Consider the following 14,258-nt stretch of genomic DNA (forward strand, 5'->3'; position numbering starts at 1 on the left):
CTCTCTCTCTCTCTCTCTCTCTCCCCCCCCCCCTTACGTTCCATCTTAGAACCAATACTGTGTTTTGGTTCCAATGCAGAAAAGCAGTAAGGGGCTAGGCAATAGGGGTTAAGTAACCTGCCCAGGGTCATACAGCTTAGAAGTGTCTGAGGCCTGATTTGAACCTAGGACTTCCCATCTCTAGGCCTGGCTCTCAAATTCACAGAGCTACCTAATTGCACTCCCCCTACCTCCCATCCTTTAGAACAGTGATGACAAACCTTTTAGAGACTAAGGTCCTAAATTGCAACCCTTACTCCTCATGTGAGCCACCCCCTACAAGAGATAGGGGAGGGAGGAAGCACTCCCATTGAGCTGCTGGGCAGAAGGGCAGGTGAAGTGAGGAATGTCCTCAAGCACAGTGGAAAGGGGGAGGGGAGCAGCCCCTTCCAGCATGCATGCCATAGGTTTGCCAACACAGTTTTAGAGGAATGCTTTTTTTTATCTCTATATTATTCATTCTTGTAAGTGAACAATCCCATAAAACCAAAAACCAAAATAAACAAGTGATAAATCATATGTTTTTCATCTGTATTTCTACTCCAACAGGTCTTTCTTTAGCTGTGGATAGCATTATTTGTCTTAAGTTCTCAAAATTGTCCTGGATTATTGTATTACTGTTAATATCAAAGTCTATCGTATTTGATCATTCCATAATTTTGCAGTTACTGTACATAATCTTTTCCTGGTTCTGCTTATTTCACTCTGCATCGGTTTATTTGTATCTTCCCTGCTTTCTGAAATCATTTTGTTCATTATTCCTTATAACCCAACAGTATTCTATCACCATTATATACCACAATTCGTTCAGCCATTCCCCAATTGAGAGGCATCCCTTTAGTTTCCAATTCTTTAGAGCAATGGTTCTTAACTCCTTTTGTGTCATGAACTTCTTCAGCAATCTGGTGAAGCCCCCAGGCCCCTTCCTAGAATGCATTGGATCACAAAGGAAATCTATTATCCTTGGTCAACACCATTTATTAAATGCTTACTATATGTCAGGCACTGAGGTAAGCACTAGGAATATAAACACAGGGGAAAGAAAGACAGATAGTCCTGCCCTCAAGGAGCTTAACTTTTAATGCCCAAAGACAACCTATAAAAACAAGCTCAAAGGATTGAGTTTTGGGGTGGTGGTGAGGACAGATGAAAGTATCCCATCTGGAGAAAATAGTAGAGAAAGTCCAGAGTACAGCCTACTCCTAACAATAAACACCATGATAAGATTTCAGCTTACAGCCAAAGCCAACTTTGACAACCAGAAGGAAATGGGAGAAAACATTCTGGGACAAGAATTTAGAAATGTGGTCAAGCTGATTTTAACTGGTTATAACATTAATTTATTTTACATTGTAACACAACTTTTCTGAAAATCAGATTCCTCTACTGTCAAATGGGGAGTGTAAGTCAAATCAATGCACTCATATTATATGCAAAGTACCTGTAGCATCTATCTCATAGGATTGTGGTGAAGCTTCAGTGAGATAATATGTGCATAGTCCTCTGCAAAGCTAAAAGTGCCCCAGAAATATTAGTTGTTAATGGCAATGAAGATTATTACTATTATTAAGGAGTCTATGTTTGTATTTTGTTTGTAGACTTTTTATATTAATGTACTCACTAAAATTAATATAGTAGATGTTCATTAAATAATTCTTTTTGTTTCCCCCTATAGGTCTTATCTTCTTTCTTATTACAGTTTCTAAGGCAGAGAACTAAATAATTGGAATAAAGTGACTTGCTCAAGGTCACACAGCAAGGAAGTATCTGAGGATAGATTTTAATCCAAAACCTCCTGACTCCAGGCCTGGTGCTCAATCCACTGTTCTACCTAACTGCCCCTTAAACATTAATTCTTGAATGAATAATGTATAGTTTTGTAAAAGAGGAAAGGCCAGGTAGCACTGTCTCCATTTGACAAATGGAAAAACTATTTAGAATCTACTCAAGATCATCATCAAGCAAACCAGAATTAGGTTTTATGTTGTTTTTTTTAATTCCATGTAAGTGTTCTTTGAAAAATTCATACTTCCTAACTTGTGTAGTTTTACCTCAGGGTAGACAGGGTCCTGAACAGCATCTAGGCTCATCTGCCATTTTCCTGTGCCCCTACTAAATCACAGCAGGCTGTGTATAATCAGTCACCTTTGCTCACAGCTGGCAAGGACTCTGAGGCATGATGCTGAAAAAACCTAGTTTTCTCATCCATTTTAGAATTGTAAAGCATGTAAAATGGAGAAACTGGAGGGTTATACTCCTTTAGTTTTTGGTTCATTTCCTAAATGAAGGTGGGGGGGTGGGGAAATCAACAACCATCATGTTATTAACTTTGACCCAGTTTATCCTTCTTCCTGCCGAGAAAAATAGCTCACAGCAGCAGGAGAGCAAAGGTTAGAAACATCTTTTCTTAGACGTATTTTTTTAAGGAAAGGTATCACTTATTTATTACCTCCTCCCAGCTCACCCTTTCTTGAACTGAGAAGGAAAAGAGAGACAGGAAGAAAAGGAATTTCCTTCTCAAGTTATTTTTATTTCTTTTTTTTTTTTTATAATAGAAAGTGAATTTACAAGGCCAAGAAACCCCATAACATTTGCTTAGGGTTAAGAAGTCTAGGAGAGAGGGAAAAGAAGAAATTTAAAACTTCCACTTTTCTCTTACTTCAACCTTTACCTCTCACTGTCCTTGAGTCTTTTTCCTGAGCTTTATATTCAACTTCAAAATATGTAGGAACTGAATTCCAAAACTCAGTTAGCCTTTCAGTTCTTAGAGGTAAGAAAACACTTAGAAGATTCTCCAATGTAGTTGTTGTGGGGTTGGAAAAGTGTTCCCTTCAGAAGCACCAACACTTTTTTAAAAATATATTTTTGGTCCTACCAAATAGTAATTCTTTACTATGAACCCCATCTTTGGTCAGTAAGAAGTGTGTAGGTGAGAAAGCAGTCTTAGAATCTAGTTTAAGCATTTAAAACTCTGCACATGATGCCTGCTTGGACCACAGTCAAAGAACCAGCTTCTTTAGAAAGGGAATGAATTGGTATAAGACCTTTGACATCTACCGAATAGCAGGCAGGAAGGTAGCACTGCCATACACTTAACAGGGCATTTCACATCTTCCAATGGCTATTCCCTAATAGCCAGGGAGGGAGGAGGGAGTCAATGTTTTGTTTGGGAAATATCTAGAGTTTCTAAGTCTCCTGTCCAATAGTTAGTTTGCTTATTCAGTTTGTATTCCATTTCCTCTATCAATACATTAAGTAATTTTTCCTAGTCAATATAATAATAAATTTTTGGAAGGTGACTGACCAAGGAAGGAGCTTTTGGAGAGGAAAAGGATGCCAAACCAGCTATTAGAGTTTATTGGGTAGTAGAGTGACATAACCAGGTTTATGCTGGTTATTATTCTTGTAAATAATAAATAAAAAGGTTAGCTCATTAATAGGGTTTTTTAAAGACTTCTCCCATGGATTTAATAATGCTAATAATTTTTGTTGTTTAATTGTTTCAGTCGAGTCCAACTCTTCATGACCCCATTTGAGGTTTTCTTTAAAAACTAAACAGAGGAAGTTTTTGTTTGTTTTTGTTTTTTTTCCTGGAGGCTAAAGGGATCCAATGGACTTCATTCAGTATCATGGTCAGATTTGATTGACTTTAAAGAAAATTGTTTTGACAGCAGTGTGGAGGATAAACTAGAGAATGGAAAGACTTGAGGCAGGGAGACCACTTAGAAGTCCATTACCATCATCTAGGTGAGAGGTGATAAGTTCCTAATCTATGGTATTAGCTGTGTAATTAGAAAGAAAGAATCAGATGTGAGCATGAGAGATGTTAAGGACATAGGAATGGCAAACTTTGGCATATTATTAGAAATACATACAGAGTGAAGAGTAAAACAAATGACAAGGTTGCAAACTTGGGAGACTTGGAAGAGTGCTGCTACCCTTAATTGAAATAGGGATGTTTGCATATGAGGGAACAGATTTTGGGAAGGAGAATGATGAGTCAGGATACTGCCCATGTTGCAAACCAAGGAGATCCAGAGAAGAGATGCTACATTCACTAACCTAACCAACAAGCTTAGACTAAAACACAATCCTGCACCTCAATCAACTCCTTCTTTCCAGTGCCATGTAGATCCATGCTCCAGGCTGAAGAATTTTGTTAGTGCCTTGTTGGCTAATACCCATCAGTCCTCTGTGCTATAAAAGATCTCTGCAGGGAAAGGGAAAAGGACTAGATATGTACATGAGTTTGAAATAAAGCTCGATTCACACTTCAACCCACTTAATCCTTCTCCCAGAACTTCTAAGACCCTAAGAGCCTTCTAAAACCCCCAAAATAGAAATCAACTTTCATATCCCACACCCTAGATCAGGGGTCGGCAACGTATGGCTCTTTTCAGGAGCCATAAAGTCAATTTTTTCTCAGGCACTGTTACAGGAGCGCGCACTGTGAGCACTGTATGGCTCTCACGAAATTACATTTTAACAAATGTGGCGTTTATGGCTCTCACGGTCAAAAAGGTTGCCAATCCCTGGCCTAGATACAACAACACCAATATGGCACTACTCTGAACTACTTGGTCTAAGAACAGAGGAAGAAAGGAATGATACTGCATGTGGTGGGTTATGCAGTGCTATGCGGTACTTCAGCAAACCTGAAAGCCTAGCATCTGGCTGGGACCAGTTCTATTTCCCCAAAAGTCACTCAGGGCAGAGTCCTAGGATGGTGCACCATTAATTACCCAGTATGGCAGGAAGCTGATATGATCAGAGATCCAATCTTTAGGGGGAAAACCATCAGAGAGGAGAGATTCAGAAAGTGAGCAAAAGAGGAAAATAAGGGAGGGAAAAAAGACTGAAATTACCAGTGATCTCAGGAGGAAAAAAATCCAAAGCAGATAAATTAACAAGGAAATTATTAATAGCAGAAAGAAATATGGCCTCCAGATATAAGAAATGAGTTCAGGTCTTGATGAAAAAATTCTGCAAAACAAAAGAAAATGAATCAATGCTTGATGAGAAGGAAGAAACTGTGGTATTTGAGGAGAATGCAGAATCCCAATATGTTTTTTTTCTGAGTGGCTTAAAAGATAAATGGGAATTATGAGAGAGAATTTGTGTCCTAAACATCAGAAATAAATGGGCTAGAAAAAATTCAAAAACTGGAATCACTGATGTTGTCTTATCAAAGAAACAAAAGAGATAATAATTGATTTATATATTTTATCTGTATAATAATATATAGATGTGAAGGAAAATCTAGAAGAGAATCAAAAAGCAATAACACTTAAAAAAATATGCTAGGGGGAGGGGCAACTGCTCAGTGGACAGAGAGCCAGACTTGGAGACAGGAAGATCTGGGATCAAATTTGGCCTCAGATAATTCCTAGCTGTGTGACCGTGGGCAAGTCACTTAACTCCAATTGCCTAGACCTCGTCACTTAACTCCAATTGCCTAGACCTCAAGATTTTTCTGCCTTGAAACAATACTTAGTATCTATTCTCAGAAGATAAGGGTTAAAAAAACCAATAAAATAAAATAAAACATACTCTCTATTCAAATAAAACATATTAATCTTAAGTCTAAACCTGGAACACCATAAAGCAAGAAATAATTCAAGAAAAGTGTCCAGAAATTCTGAGCTCAGAAAATCAAATACCAACTAGAACTGAATCTCAGGAAGAGACTGGGACTGGATATACAGAACTGTGAAGCATCTGTACAGAGATAATAATTAAACCTCTGGAAGTTAATGAGGCCATCAAGAGAGAGAATGATTGCCTAGTTGGGCCAAAGTTATCCAGGTAGGGGGAAAGGGGATAGGAAATACATATATAATTTCATTAGTATAAGTAAATCCTAGATGAGGACATGAGTCTTACCAATATGGAACAACATCTTCTCTGCAATTTAGTGGTAAAGAGTTGTCTAAAGCACTGAGAGATTAAGTAATTTGCCTAAGGTCACACAGTCAATATGTATCAAGAGTAAGGCTTGAATTCAGGTCTGCTTTGCCTGGATTCCAGACTGGTTCCCCATCCTCTATATTATACTGCCTCTTGAGCCCTAAGAGGAAAAGTATAGAAAAAAATGACATTTTTTAAAGAGGCTAAAAGGGTGGACTTCTGCTAATTTCTACTAGATATGTGTCTTTGAGAATTTTTGAACCTCAGTTTCCTCATCTGTAAAATAAGTAGGTTGGGTTATATGATCCCCAAAATTCCTTCCAACTTTAAACCTATGGAGTTCAAAAATATATAAAAGTGAATTATAATAAAATATTATAAATATGTAAAATATATCATTACATATAATAATATAAATATGCATAACATTATATATTATTCCCATAGCATCACAGTATATTGTAGACTAGGTTGGGAATCAGAAAACTTGGCTTCTCTCTGAGATTTTATTTTTGATTAGCTAGGTGACCTTTATCTCTCTAGGATTCACTTTCTTCATCAGTTAAGTGAGGGAATATTCAGATCAGACAATCTCTAAAAAGCAAAGACCATTAGAGAGGAGGTAATTTTCTCTAGAGTAGGAATTGTTTCTTTGCATTTACAGCCCCAGCTCCTAGCACAATGCCTAGAATATATTAAGTGTTTAATAAATGACTAAGACTAGAAAGGTAAGGATAACAGTGTATAGAAGAATGGAAAGGAACTAAAGCTCATATTACTTGATTTTCTGACCGCTTTGGATAGTACGTTTTACTTTTTTGTTTGGTAGTGGACTACAAAAGAATTTAAATGTCTAGAAAGACAAGAAATCAATCCCAATCCACTGCATTTAGAAGTTTGAACAAGCAATATATAGGTTTATTGACCGGTTACCAGCAACTTGAAACAGAAATACTTCAAAGACACAATCTGTTGATTGTAGCAGAGATGTTCATTAAAACAATGAGTGAATTTTCACATTGAAATCTCCTTATAGATGCGCATAGAAGCAGTTTCCATGTATGAATGGGCCCCTATCCTTGTAATCTAGAAACTCAAGGCTTGCAGTCTATAAACTTAAATACAAGAAGACAGTTAAGAAAGAACTAGCAAGAGGAAAGGATTTGAATTAAACATTAAGTTACTTTGAAGAAACTTGGAGGAAAATGGGTGACACATAGTTATGAGAGAAACAGAATGAATTAAAACTTTTTGTTTTCATTCTAAAATAGGGTATCCATTCCCTATAAAATCTGGAGGAACTTTTTTTTAAACCACAGAGACTCTGAGGACTTTAATTCTTAGATTACAATTCAACATACAGGGCATTTTTTAAAAAAGACACAAAACTGAAATTTCAACAACAAAATTGTAGGGTATGGGCATTATTTTCACGCTTTCTAAACAAGAACAAATCTCTTGATTTTAATTTTAAGGCAACATCTCACTGGTGGGCTTGCCCTTATATCATTCGTTGCCAAGGACACACCAACAGCCACCAAACACGTAACCAAACAGTCCTATAGCTTGGGAAAGATTTGGAGGAGGGACTGCAGTGAAAACAGGACTGCTTAGCATGCAAGTCTAGTGTTCTTGGGTGGTGCCCAGAGAACTGTCACCCTCCTTCTGGGGTCAAGTGACAAAGGGACTGATGGTCTTTTGAGGGGATTGGATACAACAGACCCCAAACAGCTTCATTATGTTCAGGGCAGCCACGCTGACCAGATAAAACCGGGATGGCTCCAAAGGAACCGTTAACGCTCACTCCACTCACTGAACCATGCATGAGCTGAAATTCTGAGAAGGCTGCCTCACATCAGTGGATAATAGCGACTCCAGACAGTCACTGGGCTCCCTCAGTCCAGAAAACTATATTTTAGTTTCCCTTTACTTAAAGAGCCATATTAAAAGACAGTACTATAAAAATCATCATCTTTTTTTTTCCCTTGCACTTGTCTTCATGCAAACCATCACAGGCCTGGGATAAAATTACTAAAATTTAAGAACAATGTCAAGGGAGAGATTTGAGTGTTCATAAAATGTAGCCACACTGAGATAACCATTAATGGCGGTGACCCAGTGAAGTCATTACCAGGCATATAACCCAAGGATGTCAAAGGCAAAAGGAAAGATCCTATATTACACAAATATTTTATATAGGAGACATTTACTGTGCTAAAAATAATTGGAGGTAAAACAAGTGTCTATTGGTTACAGAATGACTGAAAAAATTGTGGTTAATATTAATAGATTACATATAATAAATATAATAATAGATTAATATAATGGAATGTTACAGTGCCATTAGGACAAAAAGAAACAAGGAACTCCAAAAAACTATGAACTAGTGTAGAATGAAATGAGTAGAATCACAAGAGCAATTTACACAATGACCACACTATTGTAAAGGAAAATAATACTAAAAGACTTCAGAATGATGATCAAAGCAGTGCCCTATAATGACTTCAGAGGTCTGAAGGTAAAAAGGCATGTTTCCCACCTGTTGGCAGAGAAGGTAGAAGATTATAAGTGCCAAATGAAGCATATGTTAACAGAGATGGTCCAAGTATTTCTTTTGTTTTGCCTAACTGTTCCTTTTTATTATAGGGGAGAGTCTGGGAGAGGGGGAATTGGGAATTGATGGGGGTGGGGATCCTTTTAGTTTCTAGTATCCCTATGACCTATCTCCTCACTTTACTTTGTCAAGGAATGCTGACCTTAGGGAGAATACACCATTACTTCAGAAGGATATGTTGAACTGATTGGCCAAATAACTTAATAGCAAACCAAACAAGTTCTCTTGATGAAAAAAATGAAACTGGCCACAGGAGAGGGAAGGAGAGGCTAAGAAAGAAAGCAGCCACTGAGAAGAGATGGCGATATTTTTCAAAGAAGCATCAATTGAACATTAAAAAAGAAAGAAAAATAGCACTTATCTCTCTACCTTTAAAGAGGCACCACCTAGATAGTGGCTTCTCCTCACCTCAGCAGCTTCTTTTGTTCCCTATTCCCCCTCAATGTACTCCTGGCCATCTCTATCCTGATGAGACATGGAAAGGTCACCCTGTGACCACTTAGACTTTGGTCTCTTCTCTGGGATGGCTGACACACGTTAATCAGGGCAGTGGCTATTGTGCTACACACTTTAGAGGCAAAGGTAAAGCCATCTTCTCCTTGCCAATTGCCAAACTAGGGTTTTCTCTGGCATTCTTATCATGTCATAGAAACTTCAGAGGATGAGTAGGAAGAATGTGATATAATCTGTAAATTCAAATGCCAAGTTAAAGTGAAATAATCCTGGCCAACAATTTGTGCTTTTTAATATTGAGATCCAGTCATCTGGCTTCTTTCCTTGCTTCCCACTGAATATGTACAGAGGAGTTAAGTGCAGTTCATATTTCTACCTCCTATCTTTGGCTCGTACCCACCTGACAACAAACATTAAATGTATCATGTTCCCTAATAAAGTCGCAAAGTCCCCTGCCATGCCAACAAGCGTCTCTCTCCTTTTCTTAGAATCAACCTAAGCTTCAGCTGTTCTCTGGTCCTTTAACTTCATGATGAATCCTGTTAGCTTATAGTACTCCTATGACCAGTCTCCTCATTTCACTTTGTCAAGGAATGATGACCTTAATGAAAATATGCAATTACTTCAGAAGGATGGGTGAATTCATTGGCCAAATAACCTAATTCTAAGCCAAGGAAGTTTTCCTAAAGAAGAAATCAAACTTGGTTCACCTATTGAGACAATGACCAGACTTAAAACCAAACTGTGAATCAAAAGCAATAACCTCATTAACTTTCTGAACACCAAACTGAACCCAAATTTCAATCTTAAAGAAGCAGGTCAAACCAGAATCAAAACAAAACATTTTCTAAAGTGTTGAAACAGGATAAAACCCAAGCTGCCAAAATATTTTATGAATTGAATTGATGCTTCATTGAATACAGTCCCTTATGCTGCCATTGGTATAGAATCTTTTTTTGAAAGAAACACTTCATTGAAACACCAAAAAAAAGTATTTGCATTTATAAACACTATCATTTAATACTCAAAGCAAGTCTATGAGATGGAGACTAAAGATATTATTATCTCCATTTTTACAGATAAGGAAACTAAGGTGCAGAGAGGCTAATGAAGAACACACAGGTAATAAATAAGTATCAGAGTTAGTGATTAAACCAGGTTTCCTGACTCCAAGTTCAGTAATTCTTTCCCCTAAACCCATGTTGGTGAACTTATAGCATGTGTGCTGGAGGGGGCTACTCCCTTCCCCCTCACCACATGTGTCTGAGGACATTTCTCACATAACCCATCCATCTATCTAGCAGCCCAATGGGAGAGCTCCCTTTCTCCCCTGTCTGGGATAAAGAGGCAGCTCACATGTGGCATAAGGATTGCACTTTTGGCACTTGGTCTCTAAAAGTTCACCATCACTGCCATATGCAGCCCATAAACTACTTTATTCATTTTACATTTTATTCTTTATATGTATAGATACATATATACATACATGTTGGGATGTCTTATGTGTGCATATATATCATACATACATATCCATGTTGTCTTTCCTTCATTAATGTGTAAGCTTCTTAAAGTCAAAGGATTATTTCATTTTAGTCTTTATAGTTGCAATGCTTGGGGAAGTGAGTTGGTACGGTTGGATAAAGTGCTGAAACCAGAGTCAGGAAGATCTGAATTCAAATCTGGCCTCAGACACTACAAACTACAAATCTATGATCTTGGACAAGTCACTTAACTGTATTGTTTCAGAAAAAGGAAATGGCAAACCACCCCACTATCTTTGCCAAGAAAACCACAAATGGGGTCATGAAGAATCAGATACAAATGAAAAACAACTGAACAATCAGATAAGTCTTCTGTAATGTTAAAATTAATGGTTTGACTAAATATATAAAAATTATAAATCTTTTATTTATAAAGTAGAGAAATACAAAAGGATAGAAAAGATATTTACCTATCTAACTAAACATTGTTCCAGTGCTTGACTCAGCCAGGACTTGTTAACCTTCAATCAGAATTAACTATCTCTTGAAGACAGGAAGGGAAACCAGCTATCCACTCACCCAAGACAATGACTGGAGCTGAAGGTGACTCCTGAGGTCTACTTTCTTCTTTGAGCTGACTTCTTCTTGAAGCCGACTTTCTTCTTGGAGTGACTCTCTTCTTGGAGTTCACTCTCTACTAGCCTCCTTCATCAGACTCCTTCATGGCTTTTTTGGTGGTTTCCTGTCCCGTCCCTTTTTCATGGGGGCCAATCACAGTTTCCATTGTTTGAGTTCTCACCTTTGGAACCACACCTTTATGAGTGTGTGAACCCTTAAGTTTCTGGCTTATTCTCATCTAGTATCAAGTGAGGTATGAACTCACTAAATGGTTTGTGAGCTCCTCTGCCTAGTTCAAGCTTGTGTGGATTCAATCAAAAGGTAGACAAAAGAGAGTTAATCTTGTCCTCACAATCTAGTGAGGTACTAAGTAGGGGTACTTAAGTTATTGTCAAAGTTTTAACTTCAACTTGGGCAAAGAAAACAAAGGATTCCCTTTTCACAAGTGTGAACTCAAAGAGAACCAATAATGCCCTTTCACATCCTTAAGGTAGTAGCATCTGGAGATCTTGGTTCAAATACCACTTTGGACAAATACCAACTGTGTGACTTTAAGTAAATTCTAAAATCTTAGTGCTCTAGGTAGCTCTCCAAGGTGATAAATGGAATCCACATTGGTAGAGGGACTTTCCCCCTATGATTACTCTGAATACTAAAGAAATCACAGGTTTGGTTCCTCCCGATACTTCAAGGATGAGTTGTAGAATCATAGATTTAGAGTTGAAAAGGACCTTGGAGGTAAACTTATCCAATTTTATAATTTTACAAATAGGAACCTGCATTCCAGAGTTTTCCCAAGGTCACACAAATAGCAAGGAACAGAGCCAGGATTTAAATTTTGGTCCTCTGCCTTTGGATCCAGTGATCTTTCTAGAACACTAGCAGTTCTTGAAATGTGGAACATGGACCCTTGGGGGGTCCCTGAGTTTCTTTCAGGTTTATAAGACTCTATGAGGTAAAAACTATTTTCATAATAATACTAAACTTGCTTAATAAAATACCTCATTTTCCAACTATATATTTGTGTGAGTTCAAATTTTCTTTATGTACTTGCCAACCAAAACAACAAAACAACATGTCACGACATATTCAGTGCAGAAGCAGATAGGAGAATATAGCTATCTTCTATTAAGTCAGACACAGAACATTGCAAATATATATATATATATATATATATATATATATATATATATAAAATGCAGTTCTTCTTGGCAACTTTATTGTTTTAGAAAATAAAGTTTATTCATTAAATGTTATTTTGTTTTAGCCTATAATGAGTTGTTTTAAAATAAATTAATAAATATTTTAAAAGTTTATCAGTTTTAATTTCCAATATGGTAAATATCAATAGATGATACAATGGACAGAGTGCCAGGCCTGGAGTCAGGAAGACTCATCTTCATAAGTGCAAATCTAGCTTTAGATACTTATTAGCTATGTGATCTTGGGTAGATCACTTAACCCTGTTTGCCTCAGTTTCTCATCTGTAAATGATCTGGAGAAGAAAATGTCAAACCACTCCAGTATCTTTGCCAAGAAAACCCTAAATGGGGCTTCAAAGAGTTGGACATGACTAAAAACAACTGAACGACAAACAAATAAAAAAGTCAGTAGATATTACCCACATAAACAAAAGTTCTTTGGCATCTTCGATACCTTTTTTGAGTTACCATTTACATTTTTCTATATGATTTGTTATAAATATGTAATAAATTATAATAAATCTGCTTATCTAAGAACAACAAATTCTCACATTAGCTATGACCATAAATCTGTCTCATTCTCTTTTCCCCCTTCTTCTCACCCTTCTCCCCTCCTATATATAGAAGTCCTGTGATAAAAAAATAACCTGAAAACTGATGCATTACATTGTGATTCTCAATACCCAAATATGGAAGATGAGGACTCATAATATGAGAGAAAACATGAGGAACAGAGATGCAGAGATTGGAGAGCAAAGAATGTTTTCAAGGAAAGGCAAGTAGTCCAGTTTAGCTACAGTGTGCGGTACTGGGAATATACTGGAAGGAATAGCTGGAAAGAGATCAAATCATGAAGTATACTAATGTCCCAGTTAAAGAGTTTCCATTTTATTTAGTTGGTAATAGGGAACCATTGGATATTTTTGAGCAGGGCAGTGCCATGATCTGAGTTACACTTTAAGAAAATAAGTCTATCAGCAGTGTGCATGATGGATTGGAGTGGGGAGAGACTAGTTGAGAGCTATGAGAATAGACCAGGAGAGAGGTAATGAGGGGTGATGGAACAGAATTGAAAGGAAGAAGAGTTATGCTTTTTATATTTCTGATAAAGAGGACTCTGGTACAGGCAGGCCCCTTTGAAGTCAGTACTGGAGGTGAAAAGGGAAGCTGTAGGCTTACTCCTGTTCTTTTGAAAGCTTTAATTTTCCTCTCCCATTTCTTGCCCAGTGCAAACTACTTTATAATCACTCCCTCTTGTTCAGCCCTTTTATATTCTCTTCTTTTTTCCTCCTTGTGTCCTCATCCTCAGGTTTCCCTCAAATCTCACAAGACAAAAAGGTAAGGATGAGAGGAGACAACATATATCACTCCCACTCATGTGTTGAACCAAGGGAAGGAGATGATGATAATGTCTTTGGAGCCAGGACCCTTACCTGTGGCATTAAGGAAGAAGGTTCACCCTCAAATCCAGTTAAGTAAAACCAAAGAAATACAAAAAGGGTTTTCCTTTCTCAGAAGAGAATAAAGTCAAGCTTTACTATAATGCTGATTTTGTAGCACATGTTAACAGCAGGGTTGAGGTAGGGGGTGCCAAGGGGAGGGAAATCATCTTTATCAGTGGAACTACCTCATAGCCCAGTTCTTTGTGATCCAGTAACTGAACCTCCTGGGAAATGATCCAAGGCAGATGTGCCTTCTTAGAAAACTGAGTGTTTCCTTGCCTGATTCAGAATTAACTCAGCACTCTTTTATAAAGGATTCAGCTTCCCTTTCACCTCTAACCACTGTATCACCTCCTCCCCCCAAAAAAGAATATCTTGCTGCAGACTGGATGAATCATTTAAATGCTACCAAACATCTAAGTAAAGTGTTAAGCTAGTTATGGAGGGGGGAAAACAACAACAACAACAACAACAACAACAACAACAACAACAACAACAACAA

At 37.5% G+C, this 14,258-nt stretch overlaps 1 protein-coding gene across 5 annotated transcripts in view; it reads right to left on the reverse strand.

Annotated features, from left to right (window-relative positions):
* Nucleotides 1-14,258, reverse strand: part of NHS (NHS actin remodeling regulator) — a 449,929-nt gene that overhangs the window by 366,255 nt on the left and 69,416 nt on the right. The window contains exon 5 of one of the 5 annotated variants that reach the window (XM_044670337.1): nucleotides 11,033-11,061. The exons of the other annotated variants lie outside the window; for them this stretch is intronic. Coding sequence (XP_044526272.1) covers nucleotides 11,033-11,061 — 29 coding nt within the window. The remainder of the gene's footprint in view (nucleotides 1-11,032; nucleotides 11,062-14,258) is intronic. 5 annotated transcript variants of the gene reach the window in all.

Source organism: Gracilinanus agilis, chromosome 3 (genome assembly GCF_016433145.1).
Source record: "Gracilinanus agilis isolate LMUSP501 chromosome 3, AgileGrace, whole genome shotgun sequence".
Classification (NCBI taxonomy): domain Eukaryota; kingdom Metazoa; phylum Chordata; class Mammalia; order Didelphimorphia; family Didelphidae; genus Gracilinanus; species Gracilinanus agilis.